This window comes from Carcharodon carcharias (genome assembly GCF_017639515.1).
Source record: "Carcharodon carcharias isolate sCarCar2 chromosome 33 unlocalized genomic scaffold, sCarCar2.pri SUPER_33_unloc_1, whole genome shotgun sequence".
NCBI classification, from domain to species: Eukaryota; Metazoa; Chordata; class Chondrichthyes; order Lamniformes; family Lamnidae; genus Carcharodon; species Carcharodon carcharias.
In genome coordinates, this window is record NW_024470690.1 from 1,058,102 (window position 1) to 1,071,326 (window position 13,225).

Sequence of the window (13,225 nt, forward strand, 5' to 3'; positions counted from 1 at the left end):
GCACTGGATACCACAAAGAGTATGGGCCCTGACAATATTCCAGCAGCGGTTCTGAAGACATATGTTGTCCATAACTATCCATGCCCTTAGCTAAGTTGTTCCAGTACATCTGCAACATGGGCACCTACCCAGAAATGTGAAAAATTGCCCAGGTATGTCCTGTACACAAAAAGCAGGACAAATCCAACCTGGCCAATTACCGCCCCATCAGTCTACTCTCGACCATCAGTAAAGTAATGGAGTGGACACTCATAGCAGTATCAAGTGGTACAAACTCAGCCTCCATCTGTTCTATCATTCAAGCTCTGTAATCTCCTCCACCCCTACAATCCTCCAGGATCTCAGAGTTCCTCTAATCCGATCCCTTGAGAGTTCCTGGTTTTAACATCTCGATCATTGGCAGCTGTGCCTTCAGTTGTCTGCCTTAGCCTTGGAATGCCCTCCTCAAACCTCCCTACCATTCTAACTCTCTGTCCTCCTTTAAGACACTCCTTAAAACCTACCTCTTTAACAAAGCTTTTGCCTCTGCTCCTCAGCTGTGGTTTAGTGAGCTGCACTCTCCCCTCTGAAGACAGAAGATTAAGTTCCACTCCAGGGCTTGAGGACAAAAGTCCAGGCTGACACTCTGGTGTGATACTGAAGGAGCACTGCATTGTCAAAAGTGCTGTCTTTCAGATGAGATGTTAAACCATCTTCCTGCTTGGGTTAATGCAAAAGATTTTGTGGCAGGGAAGTTTTCCATGGTGTTCTGGCCAATATTTATTGCTCAGCCAATGTCACAAAATAGATTGTTTGCTCATTATCCTATTACTGTTTGTGGGATCTTGCTGTGTACAAGTTAGCTGCTGCATTTCCTACATTACAGCAAATGACTACACTTCACTTCTATAAAGTGCTTTGAGGTGGTTGTGAAAAGTGCAAAACAAAAACTGTCCCAGTATCTCTTTATGTGGCTTAGTATGAAATTCTGCTCTATAACATTCCTCTGAAGCATTATGTTAAAGGTAGTGTATGAACACAAGTTGTTGTTGTAGTACTCAGAGAGTGGGGAGAATGTGGACCTCGCTCCCACAGTGTCATGGTTGGAAGTTAAACCATTTCTTCCTGTTATGTGCATCATGTGACTGTATAGATCAATCAGCCCTAAGCGTGGGGAATCTTAGGGGCTGAGCCTTTTAGCCTTGGCCTTGGAACAAACACATGGTCTCCTCTGGGGTCTGGAAATAAACTTCACTGTTTTTTACAAGAAACCAGTCCTGCACTCTCCAAGTGTATCACAAACTGGCAGGGAGGGTACATAGCACTGACGCAGCGCCTCGCCTCGCGACTGTGAGTATTCTGATATTTTAAGGGAAGGAAGAGACAAAGTATACTCACCAGCAATGCCTCTCTTTGGCAGAATTGACCCGTACGACTCACTCCTCGAGGACTGGAGTCAATACATTGAGCGATTAGGTTTCTACATTGTAGCTAATAAATAATGGCGGAGGAGAAACAGAATGCAATTCTCCTAAATGTCTGCGGGAGCGAAACCTATAACCTAATCCATAGCTCAACAGCTCTGAACACGCCAAATTCCACATCCCTCACCAAGTTAGCAGAACTCGTGAAAGGACATTTTCAGCCTAAACCTTGGGTGATCATGCAAAGGTTCAAGTTTAACTGTCGAGCAAAGGCCCCCAGTGAGTTGAGCACAACATACACAGTGAAGTTAAAACAGTTAACGGCGCACTGAGGGGAGGTGATGGCATTGTGGTATTGTGGCTGGACTAGTAATCCACAGACCCAGGGTAATGACTGGTTTCAATTCAATAAAAATCTGGAATTAAAAGTCTAATATTGTTGTAGAAAAGCATCTGCCTCACTGAGGAGGGGACTTAGGGAAAGAGGGAAACCTGTTGCCCTTACCTGGTCTGGCCTACATGTGACTCCAGACCTTGTGGTTGACTCTTAAATGCCCTCTGAAATGGCATTTAAATGCTACAAAGTCACAAAAAAGGAATGAAACTGGATGGGCCACCTGGCATCGACCTCAGCACCGGAAGTGTCAACGGCCCTGTCTACACTGCAAACTCCTCCTTCCCAATATCTGGGTGTTAGGGCCAAAATTGGGAGAGCTGTCTCACAAGCTGGTCAAGCAACAGCCTGACATAGTCATCCTCACGGAATCATAGCTTACAGATAATGTCCCAGACCCACCAGCAGGACAGTCCCAGCAGAGGTGACAGCACAGTGGGATACAGTCAGGGGGGGAGTTGCCCTGAGAGTCCTCAACATTGACTCTGGACCACATGAAGTCTCATGGTATCAGGTCAAACACACGGGCAAGGAAACCTCCTGCTGATTACCACATACCAGCCTCCCTCAGCTGATGAATCAGTACTCCTCCATGTTGAACATCATTTGGAGGAAGTACTGAGGGTGGCAAGGGTGCAGAATGTACTCTGGGTGGGGACTTCAATGTCCATCACCACGAGTGGCTTGGTAGCACCACTACTGGCCAAATCCTAAATGGCATAGCTGAGGCAGGTGGTGAGGGAACCAACAAGAGGGAAAAACACACTTGATCTCATCCTCACCAACCTGCCTGCTGCAGATGCATCTGTCCACGACAGTATCATAGAAGTGACCATCGCACAGTCATTGTGGGGATGAAGTCCCGTCTTCACATTGAGGATACCCTCCATCGTGATGTGTGGGGACCGTGGTAAATGGAATAGATTTCAAACAGAGCTAGCAGCTTGAGACTGGGCATCCATGAGGTGCTGTGGGCCATCAGCAGCAGCAGAATTGTACTCGAACACAATCTGTAACCTCGTGGCCCAGCATATCCCCCTCTCTACCATTACCATCAAGCCAGAGGATCAACCCTGGTTCAATGAAGAGTGCAGGAGGGCGTGTCAGGAGCAGCACCAGGCATACCTAAAAATGAGGTGTCAACCTGGTGAAGCTATAATGCAGGACTACTTGCGTGCCAAACAGCATTAGCAACAAGTGATGGACAGAGCTAAGCAATCTCACAACCAACGGATCAGATCTAAGCTCTGCAGTCCTGCCACATCCACTTGTGAATGGTGATAGATAATTAAACAACTCACTGGAGGAGGAGGCTCCACAAATATCCCCATCCTCAATGATGGGGGAGCCCAGCACATCAGTGCAACAGATAAGGCTGAAGCATTTGTAACAATCTTCAGCCAGAAGTGCCAAGTGGATGATCCATCTCAGCCTCCTCCAGAGGACCCCAGCATCACAGATGCCAGTCTTCAGCCAATTTGATTCACTCCACGTGATATCAAGAAACGGCTGAAGGCACTGGATACTGCAAAGGCTATGGGCCCTGACAATATTCCAGCAATAGTACTGAAGACTTGTGGTCCAGAACTTGCCGCGCCCCTAGCCAAGCTGTTCCAGTACAGCTACACTAGAATCTACCTGGCTATGTGGAAAATTGCCCAGGTATGTCCTATACTCAAAAAGCCGGACAAATCCAACCCAAATCCAACCTGGCCAATTACTGCCCCATCAGTCTACTCTCCATCGTCAGTAAAGTAATGGAAGGGGTCATCAACAGTGCTATCACCCGGCATTTGCTTAGCAATAACCTGCTTGCTGACGCCCAGTTTGGATTCCGCCCGGGCCACTCAACTCCTGACCTCATTACAGCCTTGGTTCAAACATGGACAAAAGAGCTGAGCTCCCGAGGTAAGGTGAGAGTGAATGCCCTTGACATCAAGGCAGCATTTGACCGAGTGTGACATCAAGGAGCCCTAGCAAAACTGGAGTCAATGGGAATCAGGGGGAAAACTCTCTGCTGGTTGGAGTCATACCTAGAACAAGGGGAGATGGTTGTGGTTGTTGAAGGTCAGTCATCTCAGCTCCAGGACATCACTGCAGGAATTCCTCAGGGTAGTGTCCTCGGCCCAACCATCTTCAGCTGCTTCATCAATGACCTTCCTTCCATCATAAGGTGAGAAGTGGGGATATTCACTGATGATTGCACAATGTTCAGCACCATTTGCGGCTCCTCAGATACTGAAGCAGTCCATGTCCAAATGCAGCAAGACCTGGACAATATCCAGGCTTGGGCTGACAAGTGGCAAGTAACATTTGCCCCACACAAGTGTCAGGCAATGATCATCTCCAACAAGAGAGAATCCAACCATCGCCCCTTGATGTTCAATGGCATTACCATCACTGAATTCCCCCACTATCAACATCCCGGGGGTTACTATTGATCAGAAACTGAACTGGATTAGCCATATAAATACTGTAGCTACAAGAACAGCTTAGAGGCTAGGAATAGTGTGAAGAGTAACCCAGCTCCTGACTCCCCAAAGCCTGTCCACCATCTACAAGGCACAGGTTAGGAGTGTGATGGAATACGCTCCACTTGCCTGGATGAGTGCAGCTCCAACGACACTTAAGAAGCTTTAACACCGTCCAGGACAAGACAGCCCGTTTGATTGGCACCCCATCCACAAATGTTCACACCCTCCACCACCGACGCACAGTAGCAGCAGTGTGTGTACCATCTACAAGATGCACTGCAGCAACTCACCAAGGCTCCTTCGATAGCACCTTCCCAACCCATGGCCACTACCATCTAGAAGGACAAGGGCAGCAGACACATGGGAACATCACCACCTTGAAGTTCCCCCCTAAGTCACTCACCATCCTGACTTGGAAATATATCACTGTTCCTTCAGTGTCGCTCAGTCAAAATCCTGGAACTCCCTCCCTAACAGCACGATGGGTGTACCTACACCACACGGACTGCAGCGGTTCAAGAAGGCAGCTCACCACCACCTTCTCAAGGGGCAATTAGAGATGGGCAATAAATGCTGGGCCCAGCCAGTGACTCCCACATCCTGCGAATGAATAAAAAAATGAATAAACTGTGACTTTAAACAACATGTTACACGATCGTTTAGTTTGTGGCATTAACAACCACGTCATTCAGTGCTGTTGTTTGCAGAGGTTGAGATAGGCCTGAAGCGTGCCATGGAGATGGTGCTAGCAATGGAGAGCACTGAGAGAGACTTGCCGGCTCTGTAGAGTGTGCAACATGGCACCGTTTTGCAGCTGCTGGGCATGGCGCAAAGACCAGGGAGGCTAGAGTGAGGCGGGACACAGTCCCTATCGCTCGATAAACAAAAAGAAATACTGGAAGCAGCTCACCAGTAACCCAGGAGTTAAAATGTTATCGATGTGGGGAAATCATGCACTTGGAGTCTGTCGATTTAAAGGGGCAAAATACCACTCCTGCCACAAAAAGAGTATGTTGTTAAACAGCACAGAACTCGATCAAGACAGCCATTAAGACAGCAGGTCACGTTAAATGAAGTGCACAATATGGATGAGCCAGGAGTTACTGAGCCTGACGTTTACTCCCTACACAATCTGAAGGCCAGGAAAACTGAACCGATCCAAATAAATGGGAAAGCCTCTGCTCATGGAGCTGGACACAGGAGTATCAACCACAATGGTGGGAGAACACAGCTTTAAATACCTCACAGAGGGTATTTAGCTGCTCAGTTAAAAGCATATTCAGGAGAAGCAATACAGGCGAAAGGCATCACCCCTGTGCCTGTATCATACAGACAGCCCAGCTGTCTAGGAGAAGGACCCAGCTTTCTGGGCTGTGATAGGTTGAAAGAAATCGAACTAGACGGGTCAGAAAATTTTCAGGTCAGGGCAGGAAGAAATCCTGGGCTGACGAGGGAATACAATGGTGTCTTTTGGAATGAGATGGAAGAACTGAAGGAGCTTCACGGGAAGCACAGGTCCCTCAAGTTAGAGTTGGCTCCATAGAAAGATCGTGAAAAGAGGCTAAATGAATGCAGTGCCACCCCAAACCAAATGAAGCAACAGTTGGAAGGAAAAACCCACCAATGTTCCAAGAGGAAATGGAAAGATACAAACAAGGGACAGAAAGAGCTGAAGAATCAGTTGATGGAGACAGAAGAGGCATTAAAAGGAAAAGCCATTTCCAAGATGCAAATGGGCAGCTCAACCCCCGACCTGAACCAAGGTAAGATTACACCAGAGGGAAATGTGGCCAACTGTGAAATCAAAGTGAAGGATGAGACAAAACCCTGTGGTAAAGAGAAAACAGAAACCAAAGCTGAAAAGCCAGTACGATCAGTATCCAGAACCCTTCCTGCAGCCAAGAAAGGTTACTCGCAAATTGAAAAAGAGGGCTTATCTATAGGATTTGGAGTAAAGAAGTTCCATCAATATTTACACGGTTGACCCTTCACCACGGTGTCAGATCACAAACCACTGTTAGTATCGTTTTGTGAAGATAAGGCAATCCCACCGATAGCCTCTGCTCCAGTTCAAAGATGAACTTTAATTTTGTCCGCATACGAGTATTATATAGCAAATGCAGACTCCCTTTGCCCTTTGTTCCAGTAACTCAAGAGGCAGTACTTGCATTCAATTTCCTGGACTCCTCACCAGTCTGCATGAGACAGATAAAGAATTGGACAAATCGGGATCCAATTTTAGCAAGAGTCTGCGAACAAGTATTACAAAGAAGGTCAAATGCACAAGTCCCTGAAGAAAATTAAAACCATTCTTTGTACGTAGGTCATCACTGAGATAGTATCGCATTATGGGGAGCAAGAGGTGTTATCCCTGTGCAGGGAAGAGAACCATTATTGGAAGAACTTCATAGTGCGCATCCTGGTATTTTAAAAATGAAGATGTTCGCACAAAGTTATATCTGGTGCCCAGGTATAGACAGTGACATAGAAAAAATGGTGAACCACTGTCTCCAGTGCCAGCAACAACAGAAGTTGCCCATTTCAGCTCCATTGCATCCGTGGGAGTGGCCTGGTCGACCCTGGGTTAGAGCACATGTAGACTATGTAGGTCCATGTTTCTGGTGATTATTGACGCATGTTCCAAATGGATAAACGTGTTTGAAGTGAGATCATCTACTTGGTCTGCAACCATTGAGAAACTGTGCCAGAGTTTCAGTGTTCACGCTTTGCCTTAAGTTATTGTGTCAGACAATAATACAGCTTTCACTGGCACTGAATTCCAAAGATTCGTGAACCTAAATGGGATGAAACATGTCAGAACAGCACCGTAACATCCTTCATGTGATGACTTGAAAGGGCAGTACAAACCTTTAAAACAGGTATGGAGAAACTATCAGAGGGAATATTATCACAGAATGCATAAGAAGCCCTTCAGCCCATCGAGTCTGCACTGACACGTGAGAAACACCTGACCTACCTGCCTTATCCCATTTACGAGCTCTTGGCCCATAGCCTTGAATGTTATGATGTGCCAAGTGCTCATCCAGGTACTTTTTAAAGGATGTGAGGCAACCTGCCTCCACCACCCTCCCAGACAGTGCATTCCAGACTGTCACCACCCTCTGGGTAAAAAAGTTTCTCCTCACATCCCCCCTAAACCTCCTGCCCCTCACCTTGAACTTATGTCCCTTCGTGACTGACCCTTCAACTAAGGGGAACAGCTGCTCCCTATCCACCCTGTCCATGCCCCTCATAATCTTGTACACCTCGATCAGGTCGCCCCTCAGTCTTCTCTGCTCCAATGTAAACAACCGAAGTCTATCCAACCTCTCTTCATAATTTAAATGTTTCATCCCAGGCAACATCCTGGTGAATCTCCTCTGCACCCCCTCCAGTGCAATCACATCCTTCCTATAATGTGGCGACCAGAACTGCACACAGTACTCCAGCTGTGGCCTCACCAAGGCTCTATACAACTCCAACATGACCTCCCTACTTTTGTAATCTATGCCTCGATTGATAAAGGCAAGTGTCCCATATGCCTTTTTCACCACCCCACTAACCTGCCCCTCCGCCTTCAGAGATCTATGGACTCACACGCCAAGGTACCTTTGTTCCTCAGAACTTCCTAGTGTCATGCTGTTCATTGAATACTTCCTTGTCAAATTACTCCTTCCAAAGTGTATCACCTCACACTTTTCACGGTTAAATTCCATCTGCCACTTATCTGCCCATTTGACCATCCCGTCTATATCCTCCTGTAGCCCAAGACACTCAACCTCACTGTTAACCACCCAGTGAATCTTTGTGTCATTCGCAAACTTACTAATCCTACCCCCCACATAGTCATCTATTTCATTTATATAAATGACGAATAATAGGGGACCCAGCACAGATCCCTGTGGTACACCACTGGACACTGGCTTCCAGTCACCAAAACATCCTTCTGTCATCACCCTCTGCCTCCTACAACTAAGCCAATTTTGAACCCACCTTATCAAATTACCCTGTATCCCATGTGCATTTGCCTTCTTTATAAGTCTCCCATGTGGGACCTTGTTAAAGGCTTTGCTGAAATCCATATAAATTACATCAACTGCATGAAACATGAATTTCAAGATTTCTGTTCAGCTATCGCAGTGTGACCACTGGTTTAACAGCTTGAGAATTGTTAACGAAGCGCCGACTTTGTACGAGATTGAGTCTCGTATTCCCTAATTTAGGGGGAAAGTGCAGAGAAACCAGGGTATTCAGAAAGTAAATCATAATGTCTACAGAAAAGATCAAGAGTTTACTGTGGGAGAGACAGTTTTTGTACAAAATTTTGGAACTGGACCAAGCTGGGTCCCTCCGGAGGTCCCCAGCATCACAGATGCCAGTCTTCAGCCAATTTAATTCACTCCACGTGACATCAAGAAATGGCTGAAGGCACTGGAAACTGCAAAGGCTATGGGCCTGACAATATTCTGGCAAAAGTACTGAAGACTTGTGCTCCAGAACTTGCCGCGCCCCTAGCCAAGCTGTTCCAGAACAGCTACAACACTGACATCTACCCGGCTGTGTGGAAAATTGCCCAGGTGTGTCCTGTACTCAAAAAGCAGGACAAATCCAAACCTGGCCAATTACCGCCCCATCAGTCTACTCTCGATCATCAGTAAAGTAATGGAAGAGATCATCAACAGTGCTATCAAGCAGCACTTGCTGAGCAATAACCTGCTCACTGATGCTCAGTTTGGGTTCCGCCAGGGTCACTCAGCTCCTGACTTCATTACAGTCTTGGTTCAAACATGGACAAAAGAGCTGAACTCCAGAGGTGAGGTGAGAGTGATTGCCCTTGACATCAATGCCCTATTTGACCGTGTGTAGCAAAACTGGAGTCAATGGGAATCAGGGAGAAACTCTCTGCTGGTTGGAGTCATACCTAGCACAAAGGAAAATGGTTCTGGTTGTTGGAGGTCAGTCACCTCAGCTCCAGGACATCACTGCTAGAATTGCTCAGTGTAGTGTCCTCGGCCCAACCATCTTCAGCTGCTTCATCAATGACCTTCCTTCCATCATAAGGTCAGAAGTGGGGATGTTCGCTGATGATTGCACAATGTTCAGCACCATTCGCGACTCCTCAGATACTGAAGTAGTCCATGTCCAAATGCAGCAAGACCTGGACAATATCCAGGCTTGGGCTGACAAGTGGCAAGTAACATTCACACCACACAAGTGTCAGGCAATGACCATCTCCCAACAAGAGAGAATCCAACCATTGCCCCTTGACATTCAATGGCATTACTATTGCTGAATCACCCACGATCAACATCCTAGGGTTACCATTGAACAGAAACTGAACTGGACTAGCCATATAAATACTATGGCTACAAGATCAGGTCAGAGGCTAAGAATCGTGCGATGAATAACTCACCTCCTGACTCCCCAAAGCCAGTCCATCATCTACAAGACAGAAGTCAGGAGTGTGATGGAATACTGCCCACTTGCCTGGATGAGGGCAGCTCCAACAACACTCAAGAAGCATCCAGGAGAAAGCAGCCCCGCTTGATTGGCACCCCATCCACAGACATTCACTCCCTCCACCACCGACACACAGTAGCAGCATTGTGTATCTACAAGATGCAGTGTAGGAATTCACCAAGGCTCCTTAGGCAGCACCTTCCAAACCCATGATCACTACCGTCTAGAAGGACAAGGGCAGCAGATAGATGGGAACACCACCACCTGGAAGTTCCCCTCCAAGCCACTCACCATCCTGACATATCACCATCCCTTCACAATTGCTAGGTCAAAATCCTGGAACTCCCTCCCTAAAAGCATTGTGGGCACACCTACATCACAGGGACTGCAGCCATTCAAGAAGGCAGCTCACCAACACCTTCTCAAGAGCAACTAGGGATGGGCAATAAATTATGGCCTAGCCAGTGACGCCCACATCCTGTGCATGAATAAAAGATTTTGCTCTGAAAGCAGACAGTTACAGTTTTGGTTTTGGTGTGGGCTGCAGCTCACTGAGCTGGGAGAGTCAAAGGAAATAAATGTTGGTCAGGCCTCTAAAGCAGAGAAAATACTAACTTTATCGTTCACTGCGCAGAATGCGGCTAGAGCTTGAGCTCAGTTGGAATTTGTGAGGGGAAAAGAAGCTGAAGATTTGCCTAGCTTGACGCTCTAGAGGAAGAAATGTACGGTGGTCCTCAGAGAGTCTTGTGGCAGAAAACAGTTTGCAGTTAGCTTGGAAGCACACAGCCTGGACAGTCAGAGAGAACAAGCAGAGAGAAAGCTGGGAATCTACCGTGGGACCAGCAGCTGTGCAGAAGCTGTGGAAGGACAGAGGGCCATTAGAAACCAGGGCTGTTCCTGAGGTTTAAATCTCTGAGCAAGGATGCAATGAAGCTCACAGTTGAACTGAAGAGTCCACGGACGTGAGACTTTGAAGAGAATTTGGAGGATCACATGGCAGAAAGCTAATGGAAGGATCCCCATGACATTTGATATCTCGAAGAATAACTGCAACACTGGTGGAGGGCTATGGGCTGTGGCATACCTTTGAGCTGGTCCCAGGTAAAGTGAATGAACCTTCAAGATTCTTGTCATGGAGGAGTAAATTCCTGGGGAGAAGTACAGAGTAGAGCTGGGTTTATAGCATAAGTCATTGTAAATCATCGTGATAAGTTAGTGTTGTTGCTTTGTTTAATTTCGTCTTTTATACAAGAAAGTTCGTTTTTGTTTAAAAATGTGAAATCTTGTGGTGTAGTTCTGTTGGTTGATGGGTGTGTGTTTGGATGTGTTTTTTAAACATTAACTGTCCCTAAATGTTCATAAGATGATCACTTCTGTCCATACTGCTTGGTGACTTTGAAGACCTCTGTCAGATCCATTTCTTAATATTGCAGTTTAAATTGGGAGATTCCTCATGATTATTAACCCAGTTCAAAAAAGGGCGTTTCAACCAAAGGGGGGAAAAAAAAAACCCTTGTGTGTGGACTGAGTTAAAAACCTGATGTGGAGAGAGAGAGAGAGGAACCATTCCCATCTTTACCACTGGGGCTGAATTTAACAACCATCATCACCTTTTATATATATAATATAAAAAAAAGTAAACTTCCCAATTGGATGAGCCAGTGGGAAATGATTGCTGCAAATTTTCCTGTTCCAAACACACATTTCTCATTTCGGAAAGACAAGTTTTGCCGCGGGGGGCGGCCTCAGCCAATGAGAGCCGGCACGTTAATTTCAGGGTGACCAATGGGAGGAGCGGCTCTGCCGGACGGCCCCGCCCCCCCGCGGCCGCGGACTTTAGAAAAGTTTGGCTGAAAGTTTTGACAAGTGTTCAGGAGGCTGCTGGGGGTGGGCAGGGGGTTTTTTTTTAGGGGGGGTGGTGGTGGTGGTGGTGGTGGAGGAGGAGGAGGAATAATAATAATAATAAGAAGAAGAAGAGGCCCTTGAATCGGAGTGAAGCCAGATTGAGTGCCGGCTCCCAGGATAATCTCCACCCGAGACACAGCCATGAGTGAGGCGGCGGTTCAGCCCGAGAGGACCCCTCCCAGTGTCGCGGAGAAGAAAGTACTCGGTAGGAAAAATAACGTGTGGACGGGGTAAGGGGGGAGGGGGAGGGGGAGGAGGAGGAGGAGGGGGGGGGTGGATAAGTAGCAGGAGTTTCCAAGTTGTGTCCGGCTGGTCTGCGAGGGGAAAAGGAGAAATGTTTGTACCGCTTGGAAGATTTTTCCCCTCCAGTTTAGACACTTTTTTCCCACCCCCCCCCCCCCCCCCCCCCACTTGTCCTCAGCAGGTCTCTCTCTATCTTACCGGTTTTAAAGGCTTTATTTCAATCCCCCTTTTTTTTTTGAACGCTTTTTAAATGGACCTTCTGGAATTTTAAGGCTGTGAAAGGTAAACATGTTGTGCAGGCGTTGTAGCATTTGAGCAGCATTAATTTTATTTTCTGCCAGTCTTTTTTTTATTCAGGCTTATTTCTCGGGGACTGACATATTTGAGATTGTTGCTTTTTTCTTCCCCCCCCCCCCCCCCCCCCCCAAAATTCCGGTTGCATCTTAAATTAAAAAAAAATGAACTTTGATTTGTTGCCACGGCTCATGCTCTACACCCGCCCTCAACACCCCACCCCCCTCTCCTCTTCTTAAAGTGACCTTACACTCTGCTGTCCTGATTTAAAGAGACACTGGTGGGCTAGGGGTGGGGGGGAATACAGAGGAGGCCTGGAGACTCCCGGGCTGCTCCAAAAGGGAGGGATGGAAGAGGTGGGACAGTGAAGAGAGATGCTTTTATTCCTTCTCTCACTCTGCCACCCTCACCGCCCCCCCCCCCCATTCCTGATGATTAAACCTCAACCATATCAGAACTACAACGTTTTTAAAAGTGAGAAGCCAAATCGAGGCTTTCTTTGTGTTCATGATCCTGAGGGGGTATAATTCAATCTTGTTACACACAGGCTAACCGGTGCCAAACAACCTCAGGAGACCACCAACAATCTATCCCTGGTGTAAACTGTTGGAAAGCGGGGGGTAAACTCTTAGAATTAAATTAGAGATTACAGAATAACTGAATTTAGTTTCCTGTGTTTTTGATATTATCCAATGGGCAAGCAGGAGTGAGGTACAAACTGGAATCTAATCGAGAGCTTCGGGGTGGTTTAAATATAGAATAACAGATACCCGGGAGCGAGTTACGGACTGGAATCTAATTGAGGGGTTCAGGGATTTATATGTACAAAGAATAAAGAAAAGTACAGCACAGGAACAGGCCCTTCGGCCCTCCAAGCCTGCACCAATCATATTGCCCGTCAACTAAAACATTTTGCACTTCCGGAGTCCGTATCCCTCTATTCCCATCCTATTCATGTATTTGTCAAGCTGCCTCTTAAACACCATTATCGTACCTGCTTCCACCACCTCCTCTGGCAGCGCATTCCAGACACTCACTACCCACTGTGTAAA

At 46.9% G+C, this 13,225-nt stretch overlaps 1 protein-coding gene across 4 annotated transcripts in view; it reads left to right on the forward strand.

The window, feature by feature from the left end:
• Positions 1-11,681: 11,681 nt before the first annotated feature.
• Positions 11,682-13,225, forward strand: part of LOC121274165 (Y-box-binding protein 2-A-like) — a 58,702-nt gene continuing 57,158 nt past the window's right edge. For all 4 annotated transcript variants that reach the window (XM_041181360.1, XM_041181364.1, XM_041181362.1 and 1 more), the window contains exon 1: positions 11,682-11,841. In XM_041181360.1, the coding sequence (XP_041037294.1) occupies positions 11,778-11,841 (64 nt within the window). In that variant the 5' untranslated portion in view covers positions 11,682-11,777. The remainder of the gene's footprint in view (positions 11,842-13,225) is intronic.